This window comes from Perca flavescens, chromosome 13, assembly GCF_004354835.1.
Source record: "Perca flavescens isolate YP-PL-M2 chromosome 13, PFLA_1.0, whole genome shotgun sequence".
Taxonomy (NCBI): Eukaryota; Metazoa; Chordata; class Actinopteri; order Perciformes; family Percidae; genus Perca; species Perca flavescens.
In genome coordinates, this window is record NC_041343.1 from 13,455,716 (window position 1) to 13,479,958 (window position 24,243).

At 39.7% G+C, this 24,243-nt stretch overlaps 1 protein-coding gene across 1 annotated transcript; it reads left to right on the plus strand.

The window, feature by feature from the left end:
• The first annotated feature begins 1,771 nt into the window (after nucleotides 1-1,771).
• On the plus strand, nucleotides 1,772-23,488 carry LOC114567019 (connector enhancer of kinase suppressor of ras 2). The gene is made up of 19 exons (XM_028595908.1): nucleotides 1,772-1,891; nucleotides 2,700-2,741; nucleotides 2,850-2,969; nucleotides 6,645-6,704; nucleotides 6,867-6,935; nucleotides 11,009-11,155; nucleotides 12,632-12,765; nucleotides 13,923-14,125; nucleotides 14,302-14,391; nucleotides 15,256-15,446; nucleotides 15,792-15,840; nucleotides 15,901-16,130; nucleotides 16,236-16,309; nucleotides 17,728-17,799; nucleotides 18,049-18,116; nucleotides 19,081-19,181; nucleotides 19,260-19,749; nucleotides 22,081-22,280; nucleotides 22,366-23,488. The coding sequence occupies exons 1-19, from the start codon at nucleotides 1,772-1,774 to the stop codon at nucleotides 22,411-22,413; spliced, it is 2,508 nt and encodes an 835-aa protein (XP_028451709.1). The 3' UTR covers nucleotides 22,414-23,488.
• Nucleotides 23,489-24,243: the final 755 nt, after the last annotated feature.

Genomic DNA, 24,243 nt, shown 5'->3' on the forward strand with positions numbered 1-24,243 from the left:
TCCAATACAATGCTTCCGAAATAAATACCACCTGTGTGCAAATAACAGGTACATACTGTATTGATGCATGTGTTAACACAGCACAGTTTGAATCCTCCGTTGATAAGGTTAAAAAATGTATGGAGACAGGAGATGCAAAATGTGTTTGGACTTTAGGACTCTGCTGAACTTCATCAGTTTGGAATATGATTAAATGAGGTTCTGCCTATCCTACCAAGAAACTCTGTGACAGATGGAGGGGAGGCTGTGGCCTTACTTTGCAGATGGGTCAGTGGTTTCCCTTCCCCACTACTCTCTACTGTCACCTCAAAGAGTCCAAACCAATGCTGTTGATTGGATTAACCCCAATAATGTTGTGTTGTCAAGCTAGAAAATAAGGTTGTTTTTTAGTCAATTTTTTGATATTTTGGATATGTAAGATTTCAAGTGATAATAATGATGTTAGGCTGTAATTTTCCATAAAGTTATTATCCATGAAGTTTGTTAATCAGGTAACAAAGTCAATTTCACTAGATGGAAATTGGGGAAAACAGAGTGAATTTCCTCAATTTTTTAAACATCACAGCAAATCTACCAGAGATCAAAATCTCTACAGGCAAATCTTACAGCTGTCATTAGTGCTGACATGGATTATAGCCTCCTCTGGAAGTGATTTCTGCTCTTAGTCTCAGAAACACAAGTTTTGTGTGTGTAAGCGTGATTGATTGCTGCTCTGCTGATCACTAAAAGTAGTGAAAGCCCAATATTTTCACCTCTCACTCTACATGTCACCCAACAATGTTTTCCATTTAGTTTTTAAACCAAAAAGTTTTCATGTTCAGGAGAGTCTAATAGCTTTAAACTGAGCTTGGTTTTGACTCATATATTCTCAAATTTTGCACCATTTTGATTGAAAGCCCTGAAGTGAATCATAGAGAGAGACATGGACTGGATTTTCTTTACATTTTTACAATATAACGTGCAGCAGAATCATTGAAAAAATTGGCTTCTAAAAGGAATGAGAACATGCTATTTATCTGGCATCATGCATTGCTTGATGTAGTCTGTTTTGGGGATTCCAGTGTGTTTTTAACACATTTTGTTTTTATTGTTATGTCCTTGACCAGTCAACTGACAAGAAAAGATAAGCAAAGTCCTTATATAAGTAGACTTTGACAAGGGTGGCTAAAAAGGCACTGAGCAAGTCTATTTATATGTTGCTTTATCCCTTTGCGTCTCTGTGTGGTTGTGCCAATGTGTGTTTGTGTGCGTTGCTTCACACACACACACACACACACACACACACACACACACACTGTGTATGTATGTGTGTTTATTTGACAAATTTGGAAGTTCAAAGCAGGCAGCATCCAACAGCAAGAAACCAACAACCAATGTTTCATTTTTATGTGTAAATGCATTGTTTGGAGAAGAAAATGGTTTTAGGTGTACAGTATGTACGCTTAACAATTCATATTTATTACACAGTGACAGCTCATTTTGGCCTTAATCATATATGAATAAAGATGCTGTTTTTATATATACTAAATGTGTATTAGCCACTTAATGTTGTTCATTAACATCATTGTTTTTCAGGACAATGATACACTGTACATTTAAGGAACATCCAGATCTAAATCTTACTTTACATCCTTTAAAAAAAGAAATTGAAATGTGGATAGAAATAAAGGAATCCTAATGCGTGTGTATGTGTGCTGATGGACACAACTGTGTGTGTGGAAATGTTCCCACAGATTTACCAATTATTTTGTCTCAAAGGAAGAATGATCTAATGGTTCATTCCAGGTGCTCCTTCTTTTTCAGGTCTCCATTTGCTGCAGTGGCAGATTACTCCGTGACTAGAAACAACGTGATTCAGCTGTGTCTTGAGCTCACTACAATTGTACAACAGGTAAATTGATTGTATAATATAATATTATTATACAGCTCGGTAAAGTTTGTATCCCAATTAATGAATTATTTAATTCTAAATACACATAGAATATATAGCCTTTAATACCTTAACACAACTGCTATTTTTTGCATCCATATACATATTTAAACATGATTAAAACTTAGAGGTTTAAGCAATGGAAGATATACATGAAGAACAACAAAGCTTTTCAACTGTTAAAATGTCTATAACTTAAAAACTACTTCAGTTCAGCTAATCACTGATACAAGAATGAGAACTTCATTCTGCTATTGCAAAATGTTCTAGTTTTTACCATCAGTGCGACATAAAAAAGCCTTCATACCGTGACATAATCCAATATTCCGATATTTTCAAAACTAAAGACACTGCAGATCAGATAAAATGTTCATCAGATTTGAATATCAGTATATTTTGTGAAAGTAATTAGATCAGTAAATAATGAGAAAACTTATGCTTTATAGGTTTTAGGACAGTCTCTATGGGGATAATGTTAACATGGAGTTGAGGGAAAATGTAACTGGGAAAAATTGAAGGTGGGAGTGAAAGAGGGAGCGTCGAAGGCCGAGAGAGACTGGCAGAGTGAAAGAGAGGGAGAGAGAGAGACATGCCTCCGCATTGGTGATTCATTTGTTTTGTGTTTGTGCATGCCTGTGTGGGAGTGTTGGGGGTAATAGGTGCCAAGCTGCTCGGTTTTTGCTTATATCCACCTACAGCAGAAATGCCAATAATAACTCCATTTTGACACATTCTCTGGAGGTAACAGTGCTCTCTGAATGTTCCCCAGGACTGCTCTGTGTATGAAACAGAAAACAAAATCCTGAATGTGGTGAGTTGCTGACATTGTTTTTTGTTTTTTTTACACTGGATTAAATGTAAATTAAGCTATAATGTGCACACTTTCAGGTTGTACTCATCCCTAATATGTCCTCCCCAGTGTAAAACTCTGTCTGAAGTGTGCGACCACATTATCTCTCTGTCCTCCGATCCCATGGTGTCCCAGGCTGCACATTTGGAGGTTGTGCAGCTAGCCAACATAAAATCCACTGAAGGACTGGTAAGACTATCCCTTAATCAGACTTTGAGAACCACGCTAATTCTTTATAAGTTTCTCATTGGTCATCCTACCCAGTATGTCATTAGAGGATGCACTATGTAAATTACAGGCTGCTTAATTACATAGTTAATTCAAGAAATAATTATCCAGCAATGTTGATACAATGGGAAATGGTTGTAGTGCATAACTGAGCAGTTAGTCAGTAATTAAGTAAGTAAGAAAAAAACAAGAGGTTTTGCTAGTAATTGTATTGAAATGAATTGTAAGATGGTGATATGTATATATACAATATATATAATACTGGATTGTGACTTGAGAAGCCAATATAATGGCTGGTAGTTACTGAGTAATATATATTTTCAGCCAAAATTGTACTGTAAAGCCTACTTCTTACTAACTAGTTTCCATATTAAGAAAAAAAGGCAATGAATATCACTATTAAATATAATTACCTTTATATGGCCTGTTAATTGTATGTGTGCACTGTTTGTATGAAATACACAGTTTCCACATAGAAAATTAAAAGAAAGTTATACTAAGCAATTTCACTGCAATTTCCTTTTTACATGGCTTGTAAAATGTAGCGTGGCTTGTTTCATTGTAGTATACTGGTAGTTTCTATGTAACAAGTTAAGACTTTTTAGAAAAATGAAATGCATATTGCCTTTTTTGGCCTTGCAGCGTGCATGTAATTTAGCAGCCTATAAACTAAAAAGGTTACCAAAGTTAGCGACATAGCTAATGAACTGAGTCAATAGCATCACATCGTAGAGACTTTCTTTAAAGGTGAACATAACAATATGTAAGAAGCATACAAGTCCAATACCCCACACAGGTTTATAATATACTTTTCATTACACTTGAGTATGGTTTAATATACTTAAAACATCAAGATGTTAAATTTTTTTCCAGGTTTGATGAAATGAACACAGGAAAAAGCTACCAAAAAAGTAAAGTACAAAACTACTAATAGTGCTGGATAATGATGGTGAAACCTACTAATTACAGACATCACAGCAGCATGACTTTTGGCAGCATATTGACTTCTTTTGGTTCAAATATTGCATATGCAAATGATCTTGCAGCATGCATCTCACTCACTGCAAAAATATCTAATTCAGTTGCTCAATCACTAATACTAACCTTGCCTGATTTGTTTGTTCCAGTTATATCATCAGTTATCGTTGTACTCTTTCTTCTGTAGGTGTTTTGGGACCATGAAGGGACCAAGCACACAGGCTATTCACTTGAAAAAAAACTGTGGAAACCTTCAAAATATTGATAGGAATAAAACTGGAAAGTTTAGTAAAGTTTAGAGTGTGCGAGAAAAACAAAAGCGGCCAATCCGATGCTGAAAAATGAAGCCCTTGCGGAGATTGCAGTTTCTCGAGTGGCCACTTGAGGCAGGCTCCAAAAGCAAGACAGTCCCTATACACCACCATGTTAAATTCCTAACTTTACAGCAGAATTAAACATGCCTGGTACAAAAACGGTTATATTCTCTAAAGCTAAGTTCACCCTACATGACAACTGTGAGTGGGGATAATCTTTTTATAAACACACCCAAATTATTATAAGTATAATTATATTCAGGTTTAAAGTTATGCATAATTAAGGACGTAGCCACTTTGAGTGACAGGTGGGAGCAGTCACAGGAGATTAGCATAGACTGATACAGTATATCTCCTATAACCTTAGGAGAAATCTACAGACACAAATAGAAGTGTAATAAAATAAACACCTATATGTGTATTTTGGTTGTTTTATTTCCACTAGTCTGAAAGAAAGAAGATACGTTATGGAAGCAAATTAGTCCAAAAACTTAAAATTAAACCATGCATGAAAAAACAATATTGTTGCCTGACGTGTCTGGCAAAAAGCTATAGTGTGTAGTTTCTGACGCCACCATGAGGAATTTTAAGTAATGACTAAAACACTGTCTGTGCATCCACATGACGCAAGTACCACCCCCACCCCTCCTCCACACAGCTGCTAGTAGCGTTTCCCCATCAAATCAAGGATACGGATGATAAAAAAAAACATGATGGACTCTTCAGAAGAGGTAATTATCTTGTTATTTTTATGTCCTATTCGTCTCCAAAGCTGAATGCTGCCGTTGTCTTTTCTCAGTGGTGACGTAGAGCACATCACTCGAGCTGCTGCGCGCAAATGTCGCTGGACTACACCATTTTGTAAACATAGCCATAATGAGTAATATAGAAAGAGTTTTGTGGAGCTGATAGTCTTAATTAGCTTTGTATCAATTAATTTGGCAATGGCTTGAATGTAACGGACGATTATTAATATAAAATAGTTGTGCACTATAGCTTTAACCCAAATGCATCGTTGGTGAAGGGACTTTAATTTGTGATGCTCACAGCACATACATTGCAGTAAAAAAAAAAACTGTTACTGAGGTTAATACAAAGACTTTGCTGTTAAAGGTTTATATTCAGTTAACCAGAGTATCCAGGACTTTGTCTGGAAAGACAAGTGGCTATTAAATTTTGTAAATTAGCACTTTAAATAGGAAACATGGTATCATTTTATATTTCAAAATAGTAGGAACATTGAAGTAAAACTGTGTGCTGCTGTACTGTCCAGCATCTAATGGTGCTCACTGTAGCTGTCCCAAAACTGGGTTTTGCTGAGCTTATGGGCATATGAGTCAGCTGATAAAAAGCAACATAAAAAGAACATGTTGTCCATGTTGAAATGACCAAAATACAAAATGCTTAAATTTACAGATTATACGCTGTCTATACACTTACTTTTGGGGCAAACTGTAGATACTGTATTTAGTAGCAGAGAAGACACTTATTTTTGCCGCCACTCTATAACCATCAGCACTTCAATGGACTCCATCTTCGCACTGACCTACACTCAGGCACGAGTGCCCTGCTTGGGGCCACAATAAAAGCCCCACCCCCACACAAATGCTAGCAGGGGGCATGGAAGTTCTCTCATCCGTTCGGTAAAACCTGAACACAACAGTGGGCCCAGTGGCCTAAAAATAAACCTCTTATACTCATCTTGAAGACTGGCGTGTGTGTGTGTGTGTGTGTGTGTGTGTGTGTGTGTGTGTGTGTGTGTGTGTGTGTGTGTGTGTGTGTGTGTGTGTGTGTGTGTGTGTGTGCATACTCATGTACATCTGTGTCCGAATGTGTGTCTGGGTGTGTGTTTGTTTGTGTGTATGTTTCTTTGTAATGCCCTTTAGACCCCTTTTAGAAAAAACATGTAGCTGTTCTGCAACAGAGGAACAGTATTTGCAGATAAATAATCCTCCATGTTTGATTCAATCTGCTTGAAGGAGCATTGTGAGTGAGACTCATTAAATTACAAAAATTCAGATGGTGCCATGTTTAAAAAGTACACCCATGTGATATTTAAAGACCTTCCTGTTGTCATTTTGACATTTGTCTGATAAGGCAAAACTGAGTTCAATATGAAAAACATTAACGTCTTTCACTGCTGTTAAAAAAATAATTAAGATAAATCCAAACTCCTATCAATTTTGGACTTCAAACAGATTAAAACAAATGCTAAGAGTTGCATATATATAACGTATCAGGTCTGCTCTGCAAGTGGCTGAGTCAAGATGCATGTGTTAAAGGAGCCTTACATTAGAGTTTGCTTTCAAATATAATACTTTATATTTGTGCTATCTTCCCACAGGGCATGTATATCAAATCAACCTATGATGGTTTGCATGTAATCACAGGGACAACAGAAGGAGTAAGTACAAGCTTTTTGTATTCACTTACGCAGATCTGGGCCTCACTGCTCACGTGTAATATGTAGACTTAGGTGTCGCTTATGGTTGTATCAGAGTAAGCTCATGCCAAGACAGTGAAATAGAGCTGCAGTTATGACTCTGCCTGTCCATCTGTCCATCAGTCTCTGGCTGACCGCTGTAAGAAAATCCATGCTGGAGATGAAGTCATTCAGGTCAATCTTCAGACAGTGGTAAGTCCACTGGCTTATTTTATGTGTTTTCACATTTGCTGTCTGAATTTGAATATGATTTTTTATGTTTTCAGATTGTTTATCCAAATGTATTTTATTCACACACGCTTGTTTTGTACACAAAAAATACTTCATCTCAGATTTTGTATATGCTGTGAATATGTATTCCTTTATACACATTCATATATGTGTTGCAGGACATCCACAGTGAGCACTATTACAGCACTACAGGACCTGTTCTTGTATAAGTGGCTGGCTGTCATTTAAATTTAAATTTAAATTTTATTTATAGTATCAAATCATAACAAGAGTTATCTCGAGACACTTTACAGATAGAGTAGGTCGAGACCACACTCTATAATTTACAAAGACCCAACAATTCCAGTAATTCCCACAAGAGCAAGCATTTAGTGCGACAATGGCAAGGAAAAACTCCATTTTAGGCAGAAACCTTGAGTGGTGAGGAAAACTTCCTTTTAGGGAGAAACCTCAGATGGACCCAGGCTCTTGGTGGGCGGTTGTCTGCCAGTGCCGGTTGGGGGTATGATGAACAGTGGCAATTATAGTCACAATAAAGATAAAGGAACTATGACTAGAAATAGTAGTTGTTGTAGTAGTTCATGGTGTAGCAGGGCACTGCAGGGCGTAACAGGGTGTATCAGGGCATAGCATGACGTAGCAGGGTGTAGCTGGGTGTAGCAGGGCACTGCAGGGCGTAGCTGGATGTAGCAAGGCATAGCATGACACTGCACGGCGTAGCAGGGCATAGCAGGGCACTGCAGGGCATAGAAGGGTGTAGCAGGGCATAGCAGGGCGCCTAGCAGGACCACGGTGACAGCTACAACCATAATTTAGGTGCCACCCTAATCCAGGGAAAACCGCGGGGTGAGAAAAGGGCTCAGGGGAAAAAGCTCCCCAGAGCTAGCTTAGTAACAAGCATTTGCACAGAGATGAAAAGAGAGAGGAGCTCAGTGTGTCAAAGGAAGTCCCCCGGCAGTCTAAAACTATAACAGCAAAGCTAAGAGCTGCAGAAAAGCAGAGATAGGGAGGGGGCGCGCCTTGATTGTGGATACACACCCTCCCCCGCCAGTCTAGGCGAATGCTGCAACTCCTCACTCCCTAAATATAAGCTTTCTATGAAGAGAAGCAGAGATAGGGAGGGGTTCATGAGAGCCCTTCAGTTAATCAGGAGGTAACTGCTTATGGCCCCAAAAAAACACCATTTTCAATGTGATTTCTGTTAGTAGCATTTAAACTCGCAGACACCCATGATGCACCCATACAGGTGTTTTTACTTAATAGACCTGTGCTTGATTGACATTTCCCTCACATTTCATGCAACAAAGATCCTTGGCTGTGGATGTTGCCATTCATGGTTGTCACCTTAAATCCCTCAACCACCAGGGCACTCCCAAATTTATGCTTCTTATTTGGTGACATCACATTATTCTTAGCTGTGCCGAACATCAACCTGAACAGAGCACTAACCAGCCAAAAATAATTGTACTTTGACTTGCTTTTGCAAAGAGACAAAACTGCAGAAACTGCCTGTTGCTGTTGTTGAAACATAATATTATATATATTCAGTAGAAATTAAAGCAAAAACGTCAAGTGGTGCACAATTTAAATATAGCACTCTTTGTTGAAAATAATTGCTACTTGTGTGTGCAACAGCAAGATGATAATTACACAGCTCAAGTCAGGTTCATTTCAGTCAGTCAACTAACCCACTAAATGCAGCCATTTTTATAGCGAATAAGTGCAAATACAGAGTTGATTTTGGTGTCAAGGCTCTTTTATCTCACTGTGAAGCATAGTTTAAAGGCTGCCAAAAAGTGAGAGCAGGGAGGTGTCAGTGCATGCAATACAACTTATTAGTCTCCCAACAGACCTTTCTTTTATGGCAGATAATGTAACCTGTCATAGTAGAAAAAGCATAGTTGTAATTATTTACATTAACAATGAGTCACTAGGCCATGCATGCACAATACCAGGGTTTTGATTTATGGTATTAATTACACCTGTGCATTTCATGAAGCATTTTGCTTTCTTTGATTGATTGGCAGCAGCATTTCAAATTTACAGCTTGAGTGACCTTTGTTTGAATGTCTTGTGTCTTCACATGTTTGTTAATTTATTGTGTATTACCTTGAAAAAAGTATAAAATGAAGATTAGTATGTTGTATTTACTGCTTATTTTTAGTACATATTATGGCACTCATATGTGGATGCTGCCATGGAGGTGATGGTGAATGAAAGATCTTGCTGCGGCTGTTGCTGAAAGGAGCAGCAGCTGAGTGAGTTTGGCAGCTCAGTGATGGCAATATGTAAACTCAGTTGACGTGCCGGCTTATGCAAAACCGCACTGTCACTTGTAATGACTGCCATAACCAGCTTAAAGACTGTAAATTCATTTAGTTTAGTGTGGCCCATAGTGAAGAACAAATTTGTGGGGGTATTTTGCTCATGAACATCCCATTGAAATGGGGGGCAGGCATTAGCCATGATGAAACCTTTGGAGAAAAAAGGCGATGCTGCATTGAACTAGATGTATCTGTGGTGGGAGGATTCCTTACACCATCTCTTCTCACAAGAATTTTAGAAGGACCAGAGGACAGAGAAGTACTGAAAAGGTCTTAATAGTAAAGCAAGGAAAACTATCTTCAGGCTTGAGAGACAAACATCAATGTTAAAAAAAAAACTAATAAAAAGAAGAGATGCTTGAAACATTTCAGAGATCTATAATTAATGCAGCTGGGAGAAGTCCAGCAGTAAGACACAGAACAAAGTTCACTGGATTGTAACATCCTTCTCCACGAGAACCATAACAATGGCTGCTGAGGCAAAGGAGTTACATCAACCAAAAGTAATGAAGGAAAGTAATGAAGGAAAGTATTGAAGGAAAAATCCTCCAAGGCAAAAGTGACCTTGTGATTAAAATTGAAAGTATTATGACACATGTAGAATAACCTAAAGAAATGGCAAATTATGTAGTGCTATTGTGCACAAGATTGAAAGGCTGTAAAAAGAATAAGGCAGCATGTCGGACATAAATAACTTCAGGCAGCAAGAATAGATTGAATTTCTGGTGCAGGTCAATAAATGGGGAAGGTTTCACACACATGAAAAAGGGACAGTACATTTTAACACTGGGAGTGTTGCAAGAGTCACCTAAAGGAAATGAGACAAAAATAAGAAACCAGTGACATGACGTTTTCCAAGAAACACCTTAAAGCAGACGTTTCTTTACCAAGGCAAAGCAGTAGATAGTTGGAGAAAAAAGCTACATCAAACAGCATACAGCAAATCATCTCACTGCTTTAAATAAACACATTTTTTGGGTCAGACACAGCAAAACAATCTTTTTTTATCATAGAATAAAGCATGCTTTGGAGTATAAAAGTGTCTGTTTCAGCCTGTCGGTCTCTTTAATGCACTTTCTGTGTGATACATTTCTGTGTAGTGGCTGTCAAGGTGAAAAATTACTTGGAAAGGAACAAAGTGATTGCTAGGTCAGTGGCTAAAAAATACCTGTTTTCTCAGGACGCTTGGAATACGCAAGATGTACTGAAACCTGGTGCAGTCAGCCAAGCAAGAGAGGATATTTCCTCCCCAAACTGGACCAGGCATATTTGGTTCAGCTGCAGACTGTGTTTCTCTGGGAGGGATGTTTCTTGTGCCAAGTGTCAGCAAAACTGGGTTAAAGACTATTTACAAGGCATGCAGCTGTTCATAACACACAGCATCAGGGCTTGCCACATCATGACAGCGCCTGCAGACTGATATCACCGGAGGTGTACAAGATGCCCTTTGGCATCCAACTTTGCATTTACCATCTTCGTCAACATGAATTTCAGAGGCTGTGCTGCAGTTTCCAACCATCAGGATCTGCGTGTATAATTAAAATAATAACAACACAGATGTGGGTTAGGCGTAAAGAAAACACATCCAAATCATCTGTACTATTCATTAACTGGATGTTCATATTGAAATATCAGCTTGTTACCTCTGTAGTCTGAGTCATGGGGATGCCTGTGTGAGGAAACCCTTATCATGCTATTATTGTTTGCTAGGTGGGCTGGCAGCTGAAGAACTTGGTGAACTTGCTGCGTGGGGACCCTGCAGGTGTCACCCTGACGCTGAAGAAACGCCCACAGAGCACACTCACGTCAACCCCTGCTCTGCTCAAGAACATGAGATGGAAACCCTTGGCTCTGCAAGTATGATGACTGCTTTCATCCTCCGCAGATATATTTGTCCATGCCTGTTTGTGTGTAGATATGTATTTGTATGTGTATATCTCTGTGCTTCTGTCTGTTCAAAATGAGACTGCACAGACCCTGGACATTAGACACCAAAATCCTGGACCAGCTCATAAATTACCAAAATGTAAGAGTACAAAGTGAGAATGATGTTGAATTAAAGTTGCACTTTTACAATAGCATGTAATCTAAAACGAGATCCCTGAAGCAAATATTAACTTTGTAAAAGGTATAATTTTTAGAGATATTTCGTTGCTATGGGCTTTGCACAGTATTGTGCAGGTTTTTTTTTTTTTTTATTGCATCCACCTTCTTTATGTACCACACCTTGCTAATAATTGGTTGGACGTTCCAGCATCATTCATTCACAAGTTGACCTTAGTGGCATCGGTTGTCCTAGTTCGGCCAAAGCAACCACATTATTAGGATTGTGTGCCTGAGCCAGAATGGGTGGAAATGAGAGGGATGTGTATTAATGTGGCCCAGCCTTTCTTTGAGTCCTAGGCCAGAAAAAATGTTTTCTCCCCCTCGAGGCCCTAAAGCGCAGTCCTGCACAGCCTCCTCCCCCTTCACATCACACTCTAATTTTTCTTCTTCTTCTCCACATAAATCAAATTTGCTCTCCTGCTGGCATTTTTAAGGACAGAAGAGACAAAAAAGAACATAGAAACTAATTTTTTCTGCTCTGAGATGTGACTCAAATTACCAATGTCAAGGTAGTCTGTTGAGTTATTAAAAAGAGCAGTGTGCTGTGGAAGCCCTGCAGTAGCTCTGACACAGATAATGGTCTTATGATGAAGCACATCTCCCCATAATACATCTCAGATGTTAGTCAGCTGTGAGTTACCCAACATATTAGCATAGTTTGAGCAGTGACAAATTAATATTCTAATGTTGAAAGAATTTCAGTTCTTACTCATTTAATAAAGTTTTTGGAAGTCCATGTTTTATCACTGCAAAACTGGCATATTGTGATTGGATCTCTCTCACTATTTAAGTTAAGTTGATTATATGATGATATCATAATGTGACACATATTCTGTTATGAAGGCATAATGAATAAACAAGGAGCAATATATTTCCATGTACTGTTTTAACAGACTATGTAGGCTATGACCAGATTTTCCTTGACCTGAATGAAAGGGACAACGAGACTGCACACCAACCCGTCTTCTTGTCTGCACTAGTTAGAACTGGAGCATCCGAAACGTACAGTACACTGCTCATTTCACGGTTGAGATGCTCAGCAGCACAGTCTGAACTGAACAAATGGTCGCTGACTGACTAACTGACTGGACTGCTGTGAACTCCAAAATTTCTATGTGTCAATCCCTGTAACTGTTCCTCTCCCTCTCTTTCTCTCTGTTTGCCTGTCTCTCTCTCTTTCGCACATGCTCACACATACACACAACACTCACTCACTCACTCACACAGCCAATCTTCCCACAGAGCCCCAGCAGCAGTGTCGCCACGCCTACCAGCACTTTAAGTACTCCATCCAGGAGGAATAGCTGTGCCCTGCAGGACCTCTACATCCCCCCTCCTCCAGCAGAACCCTACACCCCCAGGTGAACTAACACTTGCATGCTTTACCAAATACAGGTACCCTGTGGAGTTTTTGACCACTAGTAGTGCTATGGAGCAATATTTTTACAAGTGGGACCCCGTTTTGTTTGTATCAAAGATTTTCTGCAACTAAAGATAGTGCATTACACGCTGTGCCAATGGTATGAAACGGTACACACTTCCTGTCTCCTAAATGCATAATTTATTAATATTTTCTTTTGCTAGCTTCAGATATTTATATAGCTAAAGACATATTTAGCATTACGAAAATTAGGTTTGTTAGGCTGTTCGCGACTGATAGATGTTGCCAGATCTCGCGAGAGTTTGTTCCTGTGAAAGAAACAGGTCTCGAACAAAGTTAATTTTTTCTCCTTATTTGTCCGTCTGGAAAATGCCATTTTAGTGTCAGAATGTTCAGGAGTTATGTGGGTTGTAAAGAATGGATCCAATATTTACTTTGGTAACCACAGGGCAAAAGACTTGGTCATAATGTGTGTTCATATTGACTTCCCCCATTCACAAGTCCCAATACACTTGGGCCCTTTAGCTAGTTTCCTAAAGAGGCGTGGCAGTGGCGAAACCCACGTGACACAGATACAGGAAAATATTGTGGCGTTTCGGTTCTAAACTGTCTCTGTTTGTATCCTGCACATGCACAAGGGCGCACACGCACACAAACGAGCACACTCCATACACATTCATGCTATTGATTTCATAGTACTCCACTGACTGACAGTTGGTGACACACAAAGAAGTGTAGCATTGCACCCACAAAGGCAGTGAAGAAGAAGACAGCTACTGTAGCTAGCAAATATGGACGTAAACAATGCATGGGTTAAAATGTAAAAATTTTGGCTTTGCAAGGGTTTTTTGAATGGGCTTGTGGCTGAGAGCCACGGACAGGCTGGAGAAGTGAGCCAGTATTGAATGACGGACTAACACATTGTTGGTTTTGGGCTATTCATGGGATTTTTTGACAACAAATATATAGAATATTGCCAGCCTTATCCTTCAAACCAAAAACCTGCCAGTTTTTTTGAGAGTTTACACATATTAATCCTACAGTACATTCTGATGATGGCATTGCTTCTTCTTTTCTCTCATAGTAGTCCAGATCTTCACTGATATTTAAATGACTTCCTGCTTTCCGTTACCACAGAGATGACAAGGGAAATCTGTCGGGTGACGAGCCTCAATCGGATGTCCATTTCTCAGAGGGATCTGAGTCACCAAACTCCTACCTGGACCAAGAGTGTCGGCGGAGATTTCCTCTTGTGGAGGAAGATGCCATACTGTCCTGTTACGAGTATGACCAGAACCAAGAGGTGTCATCAGTCCGCAGGGGAAGCACTCCCACCTATGGTAAGACCTCTGCCTCATCCGAAGTCTCGCTGCTGTAATCGTGAGAGCCAAGAGCTCAGAGCCCTACGAATGTGACGTTTGTATGCTTTTGAGATTTTTTTGAGACGTCTGCGGCTGTTTGATGTGTGTGTGGGCAGCTGTGTAATATTGACGTCCCATGCGCCTCCTTGCTCCAGGCAGGCTCAGGCCCATCTCAATGCCGGTAGAATACAACTGGGTGGGAGACAACGAAGACCTGGCCAAGCTGAAGAGAGAGAGCAGGAGAGGTGAGTGGGAGGCAGTGGGAGAGAAAAAAAGGAAGGGAGGCAGAGAAAGGAGGGACACGGAGAGGGACAGAGAGAGCTGAGGTGAGTGGGTGGATATCTCATAATATCCTCACTCTCTTAGATCTCAGAGCCAAAAAGTAGAAGGATGAGCTGGCCTGTCAAAACTGATAACATGCTGCATATCTGTTCGTGCCTCTATCTCCTCCATGTGTTCACAATCTATCACTGCTCCTTTTTTCCCTTCATCCCTCTCTTTTTCACTCTCAGCTTTGTCGTTTCTCTCTGTTGCTTTGGCAACTATAGAGATATATCTGGAGATTTTCACATTTAGTTGCTGACTGTCGAGCTAGGTGGTAAACGGAGTGGGAGGAGACTGAATTGCTTTATTTCAGTCTCAAAGAAAGACTTGAGTGATGTGTTTGTTTCCTCTGGGGATTGTTGGTGATATGTTGCTCCTTTGGGCTTTAAAAAAACAAAGCGATTATGCTATATTTATCTACATAAGACAGTATTTGGAAGTTTTTAGGGCTTCCTGTCCGAAAACAGCATTCTTCTGTAGGTAGTCTTTTGAAGCATTAACTGATCTAAGACAAGGACATCGTTAAACTGACTGGTCTTAAAGTAGATTACATAAAAGTTTATGATCAATGCTGTGACATAAACTGTTGTAGCAACAAATATGTGGTTAAAAGTCCATAGTCTAGATGGAAGGAGGTAATTGACAAATTATCTTACTAAAATGGAGCAGCATCTTGTAATTCAGAAGCATTCTGTTGAACTGTTCAGGGCATTTAGTATGTAAATGATAGCTTTTTAAAGTAAAGTGTGTGTAGCACTGAGTTGGCCTCTGTTGTGTCCCTGCAGAGAATTCCCTGCTTCGTTTTGCGAGTGAAGATAAAACCCCGGGGGAGGACTTCCTGCTGGGACGCAGCCTGAGTCAAAACAGGTGGAAGACGGAGCGAGGAGGCAGCCCCACCCAGTACACGCTTGTCCCCGCCCTCCAGATGGAAGTCTCCCTGTCCACATCCAGCTCTGACTCTGCCTCCCTTTACCATGTCAGTCCCTTATGTCTGTGAAAATCTATTTTTGTTGTTGTGAGCTAGCGTAGAAGCAGGAGCTTTTTTTTTTTTTAACAAACTTTATAAAACAACAATATATAACAGACAAATACAGACATTAGTAATAGCCAAGGCAACTTCTCATATCATTGCATTTCTACAAGCATTAACATTTCAACATTCACAGCTGTAAATCTTGTTATTCAACTGCAGAAATATATTTTGTCCCCTGTACAGTATTTCAGAGACTCAATCAAGGAGTTATAGTCAAATAATAGTACAGCAGGAGCATTTAGCAACACTGGGATCCTCTGCATGACATCATTGTTGTTTACTATGCAGGTGTTTGAACGATCCTCACTGATGTCAAGGTCAAAGAAGAAGAGTAAAGGTATGAGCATTTGTTTAAGAGTTTTACTTGAGTGCTCAAATGTACTCATACCCAGACAAGGGGTGTTTTCTGAACCCTTCGTCTGTTCTGCTCCCTTGCTGGCGCCTGCAGCTGGAAGTCCTATGTCTTCAATCAGCAAGCGGCGGATTTCCTGCAGAGACTTGGGTCAGGGGGACTGTGAGGGCTGGCTGTGGAAAAAGAAGGATGCTAAAACCTATTTTTCGCAGAAGTGGAAGAAGTACTGGTTTATACTGAAAGACACATGCCTGTACTGGTACATGAACGAGGAGGTGAATATGATGGGGTTTTTTTCTCCAAAAGAGCAATACACACTATTAAGCCTTTATTCATTATGTGGCACTTTGATTTAACTCTGCTTTTGCTGCTCGTCGCAGGATGAGAAGGCAGAGGGCTTTGTCAGTCTTCCAGAGTTCAAGATCGATCGTGCCACTGAATGCAGAAGGAAGTAGTGAGTACTGATCAAGAATCAAGCTTGTTAGATTTGCATTGCTTTTCTGTTTAGCCTCACAATTGGACAAAACATAGGTACAAATTTCTTGAATACAACTCACAAAGCTGACAGCAGAGTCATGTTGCACAGTGATATAAAATCCTACAAATGTATTATCGGCGTAGATGTAACCTTGTGCAAATTGGTTCTTGGCAGGAAAAACATTGGCATATATATTGAATAATTTAGGGGACTGACCATGCAAAACGGACAATTTAAAGAGGACGCTTGACTCACAACCAATATGCACATGCACATTGCACCAGCAGCATTTTAGTATGCTGACAGGAGGACAGCAAATGCACACATTTATGGCGCATTTCTAATATTTTGTATAGGATTTTAACAAAAATCTGTGATTATGATTAAACAACTGATATAGATTATGTAGCAGCAGTGCTAATAGTAGTGGATGCAGAAGACTGAAATTACCTATACATGATAAAATATAAATTATATAGAGTTTTATAGATATAAAATATATCTATAAAAAGTAAGTAGACAAAAAATGTAAAACAAGAAGTGTGTAGATCACATTTCATCAGTGATATTTTAACTAATTCTAAGACAATCATGTCGTCCTTTTTGGACCTGAGGGCAGTATCTAGAGGGAGGGCTGATCATTTGTTGACAATGAATGTTGATGGAGAAGGTTTAGTAAAATGGAGAGGTTGTAACATAGTAGAGATATGCATATTCAGCATTACTTCCCAACCCATATTGTGTGTATCCTTAAGAACAAATGTGTTGAATGCATAAAACATTTGAAAAGCTCATTTTGGAAGGTATTTTAAATTCAATGTATTGCACATGCAGGTGCACAATGCAAACAAAACGGTAACCCACTCAAAGGAAAACAATTCCATAGCGCTACCCGAGATCAAAGGAAAACTCTACAGGAACCTTTATAGCTAGTAGATGTAGACGTTTTTAAGGACAAACGAAATATTAAAATCTTTAGATCACCAGTTGTTAAATCTGATCTGGTTATGGATAAAGAACACATCTTGCTTTAAAGATTACATTTCTAAGAAACCAAAGAACAATCTTGCAAATTACACATAGACAGTTTACTTTACTTTACAGAGTATACTTTGTGGCAAATAGCTGTTAGCACTAATAGGTTAAATGCCAGCCAATGCACACACATTCACACACACTTAATGAGACTCAGACTTACGTACAGCTCCTGAAAATAAGTAGAGCTGTTTATCTTATGATGCAGATTGCTGTTTTTTTGTGTGTGTGTGTGTGTGTGTGTGTGTGTGTGTGTGTGTTTTACCTCGGCAGTGTTCCGTATTTATATGTTAATGTGCGCTTTACATCCCCGTGTTTGTGCTTACATATGATTAAATATACCATTGGTTCTCTTTCAGTGCTTTCAAGGCTTGCCATCCGAAGATAAAGACCTTCTACTTTGCAGCGGAAAATGTAGACGACATGTCCCGGTGAGTTAATGAGACTGTTATAGTCATGCTGTAAACTCCCCCAAACCCACATCTGCAACTACATTTATACCCCTGCGGGCCGGATATTGAATCCCTGTACCAGACTGCCCACTCTCCTTGAACAGAGCAGTTTTGTAAGGTGATTGGTCAAAAAGGGACACACATACTGTACACACACACACACACAGCACAAGATGTTTTATTGGATGTCAAGCTGCTGTGCGTCATGACTGTTATTCTCCCCCACAGGTGGCTGAGTCGTCTCAGTATGGCAGTGGCAGGCTACTCTGAGCAGGAGAAAAATCGCCAGGACCAAGGTGAGATTAGTCACAGTCTGTTCACGGTGCTGCAAAGGATTCTCAGTTTGTTACAGGTTGCTGGTCAACACTTATATAAAACACCATGACTGAGAAATCATAATGATGAACGCATGGATAATTATTTGGCCTAGTCTTCACTTGGCAAAGTTTTAATTCCATATTACAGGTTCAAAGCAGTAATTATCCATCACAGTGTATCTGCTCTTTCAACTTCATCTCATATATGCTGCAAAACATGAGAAACAGAGAATTCAATAAATAAATTTTAGTTCTACATCAGTGGCTTTTTCAACTCCTCTCCCCGGTTTCACTTCACATCTGATTCTAACGTCTCTGCTTTGTGCTGAATATAAATGCTATTTTTAGGGGCTGAAGGCGTACTTGTTATTTTCATATTCTGGTGTTCTTTGGCTTCTCACAAATGGACAGAAAATGATTTAACCAACCCTTGTTCTATTTAGAGGAGCCTACATAGAAACCTTGCAAAGGTGGGTGGGCGAGATCCGGTTTGTCGTTGGTTTTATGAAGAGGGGGCTTCTTCCTTACCAGACAAGTTGCTAAATTAGACCCTTAACACCTCCAGACGTTTTAACAGGAAGTTCTTACTTCATTAGTCATCTGTCTCCATATTCAGCCTCAAAAGTTAGTCAGACCTGGACCTAAATCACTCCTACACTACACCTACACTGCAGCTACACCTGTCAGAACAACTCATTAATGGGCAGAGCTGATCTTTCTGACCTGACGCAGCAGTTCAAAAGCTAAACCTATCATAAATTGTAAATATGTATTATTTGTATCAACTACAAACATGTAAGTAAAGCCTCATAAGCCATGAAGAACCTCAGCCTCTCTAAACTCAGCTACTGAAGTGCAGGTGGGAAGATTGTAATTTATGCTTTAAAAAGCTTGTCTGCTTTAGAAATAAAAGAACATGACTCAGTATGTTTGTTCATGACAGATTACTGGAGTGAGAGTGATCATGAGGACATGGAGATGCCCTCGATGCCAAAACAGGACAGTCCGCCACCACCTTATGACACCTATCCCAGAGCATCCTCAGTGAGTCTCTCAGCCAGTAGTTAAGTAGATAGATATGTGGCAAACTTCTCTTTTTTTACTTGCTAACCTTGTGTTTAGGTGAGTCCCTACCTGGAACCGAAACGTGGCCACCTCTCCTCCTCCGACACGTTCCAGTCCCGCTCCTCTCATGACGAGTTCCACTCTGAGCCTCAGGACGGCAGCAGCAGCAACAAAAACGGCGTCTCCCCCGGGCAGAAGACGAACATCCACCGAAACTCATGGCAGGACCAGATGGAGAGCAACGCGAGGATGCACTACCTCCAGACGTTTCCGGTGGAGGAGACCCTGCTTTCTGAGGACAGAGGCCAACTTGCGATGGAGTACCGCAGGCAGTCCACCCTGCCCGCCCAGCGCAGTCTGCTGCAAGAACAGTACAGAGCCCTGCCTCTGCCCCTCAGGTCCAGCATCGATTCAGATGCGGGAGGGAAACCCCGCAGCTTCACGCTACCCAGGGACAGCGGGCTACATGCTATCCTGGCTGCCACCGCCGCTGCATCGGATCAGAGAGACCACCATCACTACGAGCTGGACCGGGCCAGAGGCAGCGGTCAGACACACAGCATCTGTGTTTTACATATTTTTAAACGTACCACAAGCTTAGACCTTTAAAATTATAATAAGGTTAACCAACATTTATTGACAAATTTCAATTATGCATTTAAGCAATTTATTAAAAAGAATGTGAAGTAGCACAGATAATTACAAAAATTTCAAATTAGGATTTGACAAAAACATGTATCCACATATTTGTGTTCAAAATATACGGACAAAGTTGGCTGATATTTATTGTAAACCAACTGCACAGGACATGCTTCCAACCAAGCTGAGTCACTTGTAGCACCTTAACACCACACGCTGCGATTGAGACCGCGTTAAAACTAGTTTGCAAGTGAGAAGAGGAGTCGAAAAGAACTAATGGATTACTGTCAAAAGGATCACTATGTCTTGCATGGAAAAATCAGTGCAACAATATCCACTTTTATGTAAACAACAGTGTTAAATAACACCCAGTTTAAAAATCAATTCAAATCAATATATTTGGTACATGAGGTTTGGTATGGATGAAGGGGTATTTGAGCGAATCTGACAGGGATGTCGGTATACGTCGCACAAATAAGGTTGGACACCACTGCAGTGGAGCACTAGAGGAGATCAAGGTGTCACACACTTTACTAAGATCACCCTGACATCTCCAAGTGTAGGGACATCTCCTGCTCACTCTTACATGCAGATCAGTCTTTTCTTCTGCATAGTGTTGAACAAGTGCACTTATTTGTCGTCAGTTATTTTATTAAAGCTGCTAATAGGCCGTCAGAGCCAGCAAATGTCAGAGGTTGAATACTCGCTATCATTGCTTTATTGGATTGGATTTGAAGCCAGTTTGAAGTCCTCTCTCTCTCTCTCTCTCTCTCTCTCTCTCTCTCTCTCTCTCTCTCTCTCTCTCTCTCTCTCTCTCTCTCTTTTGCTCAATCGAGAGTCATTGTGCCTCTCGGCAGTGTTTGAATGGTGAAGCGAGGAGGAATCCTTTCAGTCCATGTTAATGTTGAATTCTGAACAGGATAAAGAAACGCGCCTAAGGGTCCTTTCTTCTTGTCCTCATTTATCTATTGCTCTACCGTTCACTCTCTCCACCACTGCCTCTTAGGACAAGAAAGAATCACAAACAGCCGGGAAATAAAGCATGATACATTTCAAAGCACAGCCCCAAAGCTTCAGAACGTACCACCCTGTTTCCAAAACACAAAATAGAGTGACGACTAACCGATTCAGAGCACTAGTGTAGTGTCGGTATCATGCCAACAGAGGGCAGTGTATGTAAACAGGAGACAAGAGGGGCCCTGGTAGTTTATTAGAATAATACAATAATGTATGAGATGTGCACCCGGTGTTTTCCCTGTAGAAGATCCCATAAGGAAGAGACTGCCACAGAATGATGTATTAGAAAGAGGGGGAATGTGCATCCTGTAAATCCGTTAAGAAGACTGTATTATCTGAGTAAACAGGAGAGGCTATAGATAGTGCAAAAAAAGATTTATATGGAAGTTTTATGGAACACAAATTGTAAAAGGAAATATAGAAAAATGGGAATAATTTTTAGAAAGACCTTTTAATAATGGAATATATTTTACTTGTTTCACTCCACTGCATTTATTTGTTAGTTACTAGTTACTTTACCAATTAGGGTTTTACATTAAAAAAAAAACATATTAAGAGCTTGTAAAATATGATGCATTGTTATAGATTAACTACCAAGCAGTTTATAAAATTAGTGCTAAAATGCTGCTTACACATTATGAGTAATAATGATCTAATAATTTAACCATCACAGGAGCGATATTTCTGTATTGATTATACTTTTATATAATAAAATAATCTTTTCCTGATTATATTTACATACTAAAACCAAACATTTTCAAAGCAGGGCTTTTACCTGTAATGGAGTATTTTTACAGTGTGGTATAAGTACTTACCTCAAATAACTTAAACAGCCTTGTGGATGAATGGATGAATGCAATTTTATTTATGATACTCACATGAAACTGAAAAATTCAACATTTGTTTCCAGAAAAATGTCCTGGTTACTCAAGATATTCTCTGCCAATTCACGCTGGGCAGGTAGCATACACCAGGCTTGTGTGGATGTGTGGGCAGAGAGAGGCTGCAGCTACAGTTTCATATGGTGGAGATTCACTGCTATGATTATTTTGCAAACGTTTCTCACTAAGTGTCTTTGTTCAGTTTAAAAAAGGTGATGATTTAGAATAATTCTCTGTATGCAAGCAGTTTTATTTAACTGTAAAAGAATCATTACGAGTCTCATTCTTGAGTTCAGTTTAATGTAATATCTTTGTTGATGATTGCTTGTGCTTCTTGCCAGGTCATGGACGGGACTGCAGGATGCAGGCAGACTCGCTGGGAGATTTGTACCGGGCTCTGGAGCAGACCAGTCTGTCCTCCTCAGCTGACCACAGATCAGCCAGCCGCCTGGAGTACAAGCGCTCATTTGTCCGCCGAGTCAATGACCCCCTGCTCAATGACAAGCTTCATCGCCTCCGGATCCTCCACAGCTCGCTTAAGGTAACATGTTTTGAGCATTTGTGTCTCTCCAAACCTGTGTTTTTTTTGTGGCTAATTACTAATCGATACCTTCACCTCTTTACAGAATGTCCCTCTTCAAGACACAAACCGGTCATTGGGCTTTTTAGGGTAGACCGCAAGGAGGATCTGTGTGTTGATTAAACCTCAAACGTATCGCCTCTGCCTGTGCCTCACATAGCTGGCATCGCTTTGCTGGAGATTAAAGGCGCCAAAAACCTCCCTTTACCTGCTCGGCTCTACATCTCTTTTCCTTTTTCAGCTCCTTCAACCCTACTCACCGTTCAGGAGCACAAAGATTTGGTGTCCCTCTCCACTTTTAAAGATGAGGGCTGTTAAAGCTAAAAACACTGATAAAACAACAGGGTTTATGGCACTTTAATATGCACTTTGTGTCCGTGTCAAAGACTTGTCAGAGATCTTTGTAGTTCATTGCTCACATGCATGGCCGCCTACCCTCGCTTCTATTGAATCGTTTTGAACATTATGCTGGAGTGTGTACAGCCGCTCAGTAAGTCTGATGGAAGAATTAAAAGCTATTTTGGATGTACACAACATTTTGTTATGCATGTGTGTATGATTAAAGAGTATGTTTGTTCTATGAGTGTACAGAGTGTTCAGCATATATACAGTATATAATATTACATTACTACAACAATGACTACACAATGTTTTGGGGTACTTATACAAGCTGTAAATCAAGTGCTGTGCCTCAGTGATTGTGAATGTACATTGTACTTTTCCAAGAGAGACGAGAGAAGACAGAAAGCAAGCTATTCCTCAAAACAGGAGCACAAAGTATAATGCTTGGCAATAATGAACTTGTAAATTACAAAGGAATGATCAGAATAGTTGTATATTTTTGTATGCATGCCGTCTACCTAATTGTTTGTAAAACAGTTTTGTATTTCTAAGTGCGTTTAGTCTGGAGAATACTGATGTCGACCCCTTCCTCCACCACAATGTGTTTTTAAGACTTATTTTACAATTTGCCCCTGAAAAAGTAGATTTTTTTAAGTGTTAAGAGGAATAACTGTATTTATTAAGTGTTTAATGTACAAGCATGCTTTGTATAACTAAAACACTTTACCATGCCATTGAGAATTGACTGACATTGCACAGGTGTGCGATATTGTAGCTACATTACTTTTTTTATTGAATAAAGTATGGCATGGGCACACTTACTGTAAGTGAGAGCCATTGTTAAATGTTTTTTCTCATAATTACATTTTAGATGACTATTACATTTAGACACTACTTCTAGCGGGAGCCCAACAAAGGATGATAATAATATGCAAATATAATACACATGCACTCAATGTAAATGAAGCCTCAGGCAATGTTATTCTGTATGATATGTTAAATTATATAAGAGTGTTCACAGAAGAGGATCAACACAGGAAACGGTGTAAGTATGTACACAAATATCCAATATGGAATCTCGTATTTCCAAAAACACTGAGTAAACCTGCCAGCGTGATACATGAATAATTTGTTTCATTTCTACTTGTTTAAGATGCAGAAAAGACATCTTCAAAACAGTGGAGAGCTGCAGTGCTGTAAGGTAAGGTTCACTCCAGACACACCAAATAATGACGGTACAACTGCATCATGTTTTACCTAAATATATTACTGACACATAATGTAAAGAGCACACACTTTCACCGTCCAAGCACAGGATCCGTTTTTACATCACTGTATGAAGACATTTACAGCTGTATTCAAGGCTAAAACAGCAAATCCAGAATAAAATTGCCTTGTTATTAGTATGTTTAAATGCTAGGAAGGTAACTGCATTCCTGGAGTCTGAGGAAGAGCATGATGCTCGAAACGTCACCTTTGTGGTGATTAAATAAATATTTCATGGTCTCATTATCTAGTGTTTCTCAGTCTGATACAGGTGATTTTGCCCTGAAAATACAGTTTCAGTGTATAGATGTGTGTG

What these genes read in the sequence shown, in the direction of transcription:
- LOC114567019 (XM_028595908.1), top strand. Translation starts at nt 1,772, where the DNA reads ATGGTTCATTCCAGGTGCTCCTTCTTTTTCAGGTCTCCATTTGCTGCA. An exon ending in TAAAATCCACTGAAGGACTG is followed by an intron (nt 2,970 to 6,644) that starts GTAAGACTATCC and finishes ATCTTCCCACAG; the next exon opens with GGCATGTATATCAAATCAAC. An exon ending in GGGAAGCACTCCCACCTATG is followed by an intron (nt 14,126 to 14,301) that starts GTAAGACCTCTG and finishes TCCTTGCTCCAG; the next exon opens with GCAGGCTCAGGCCCATCTCA.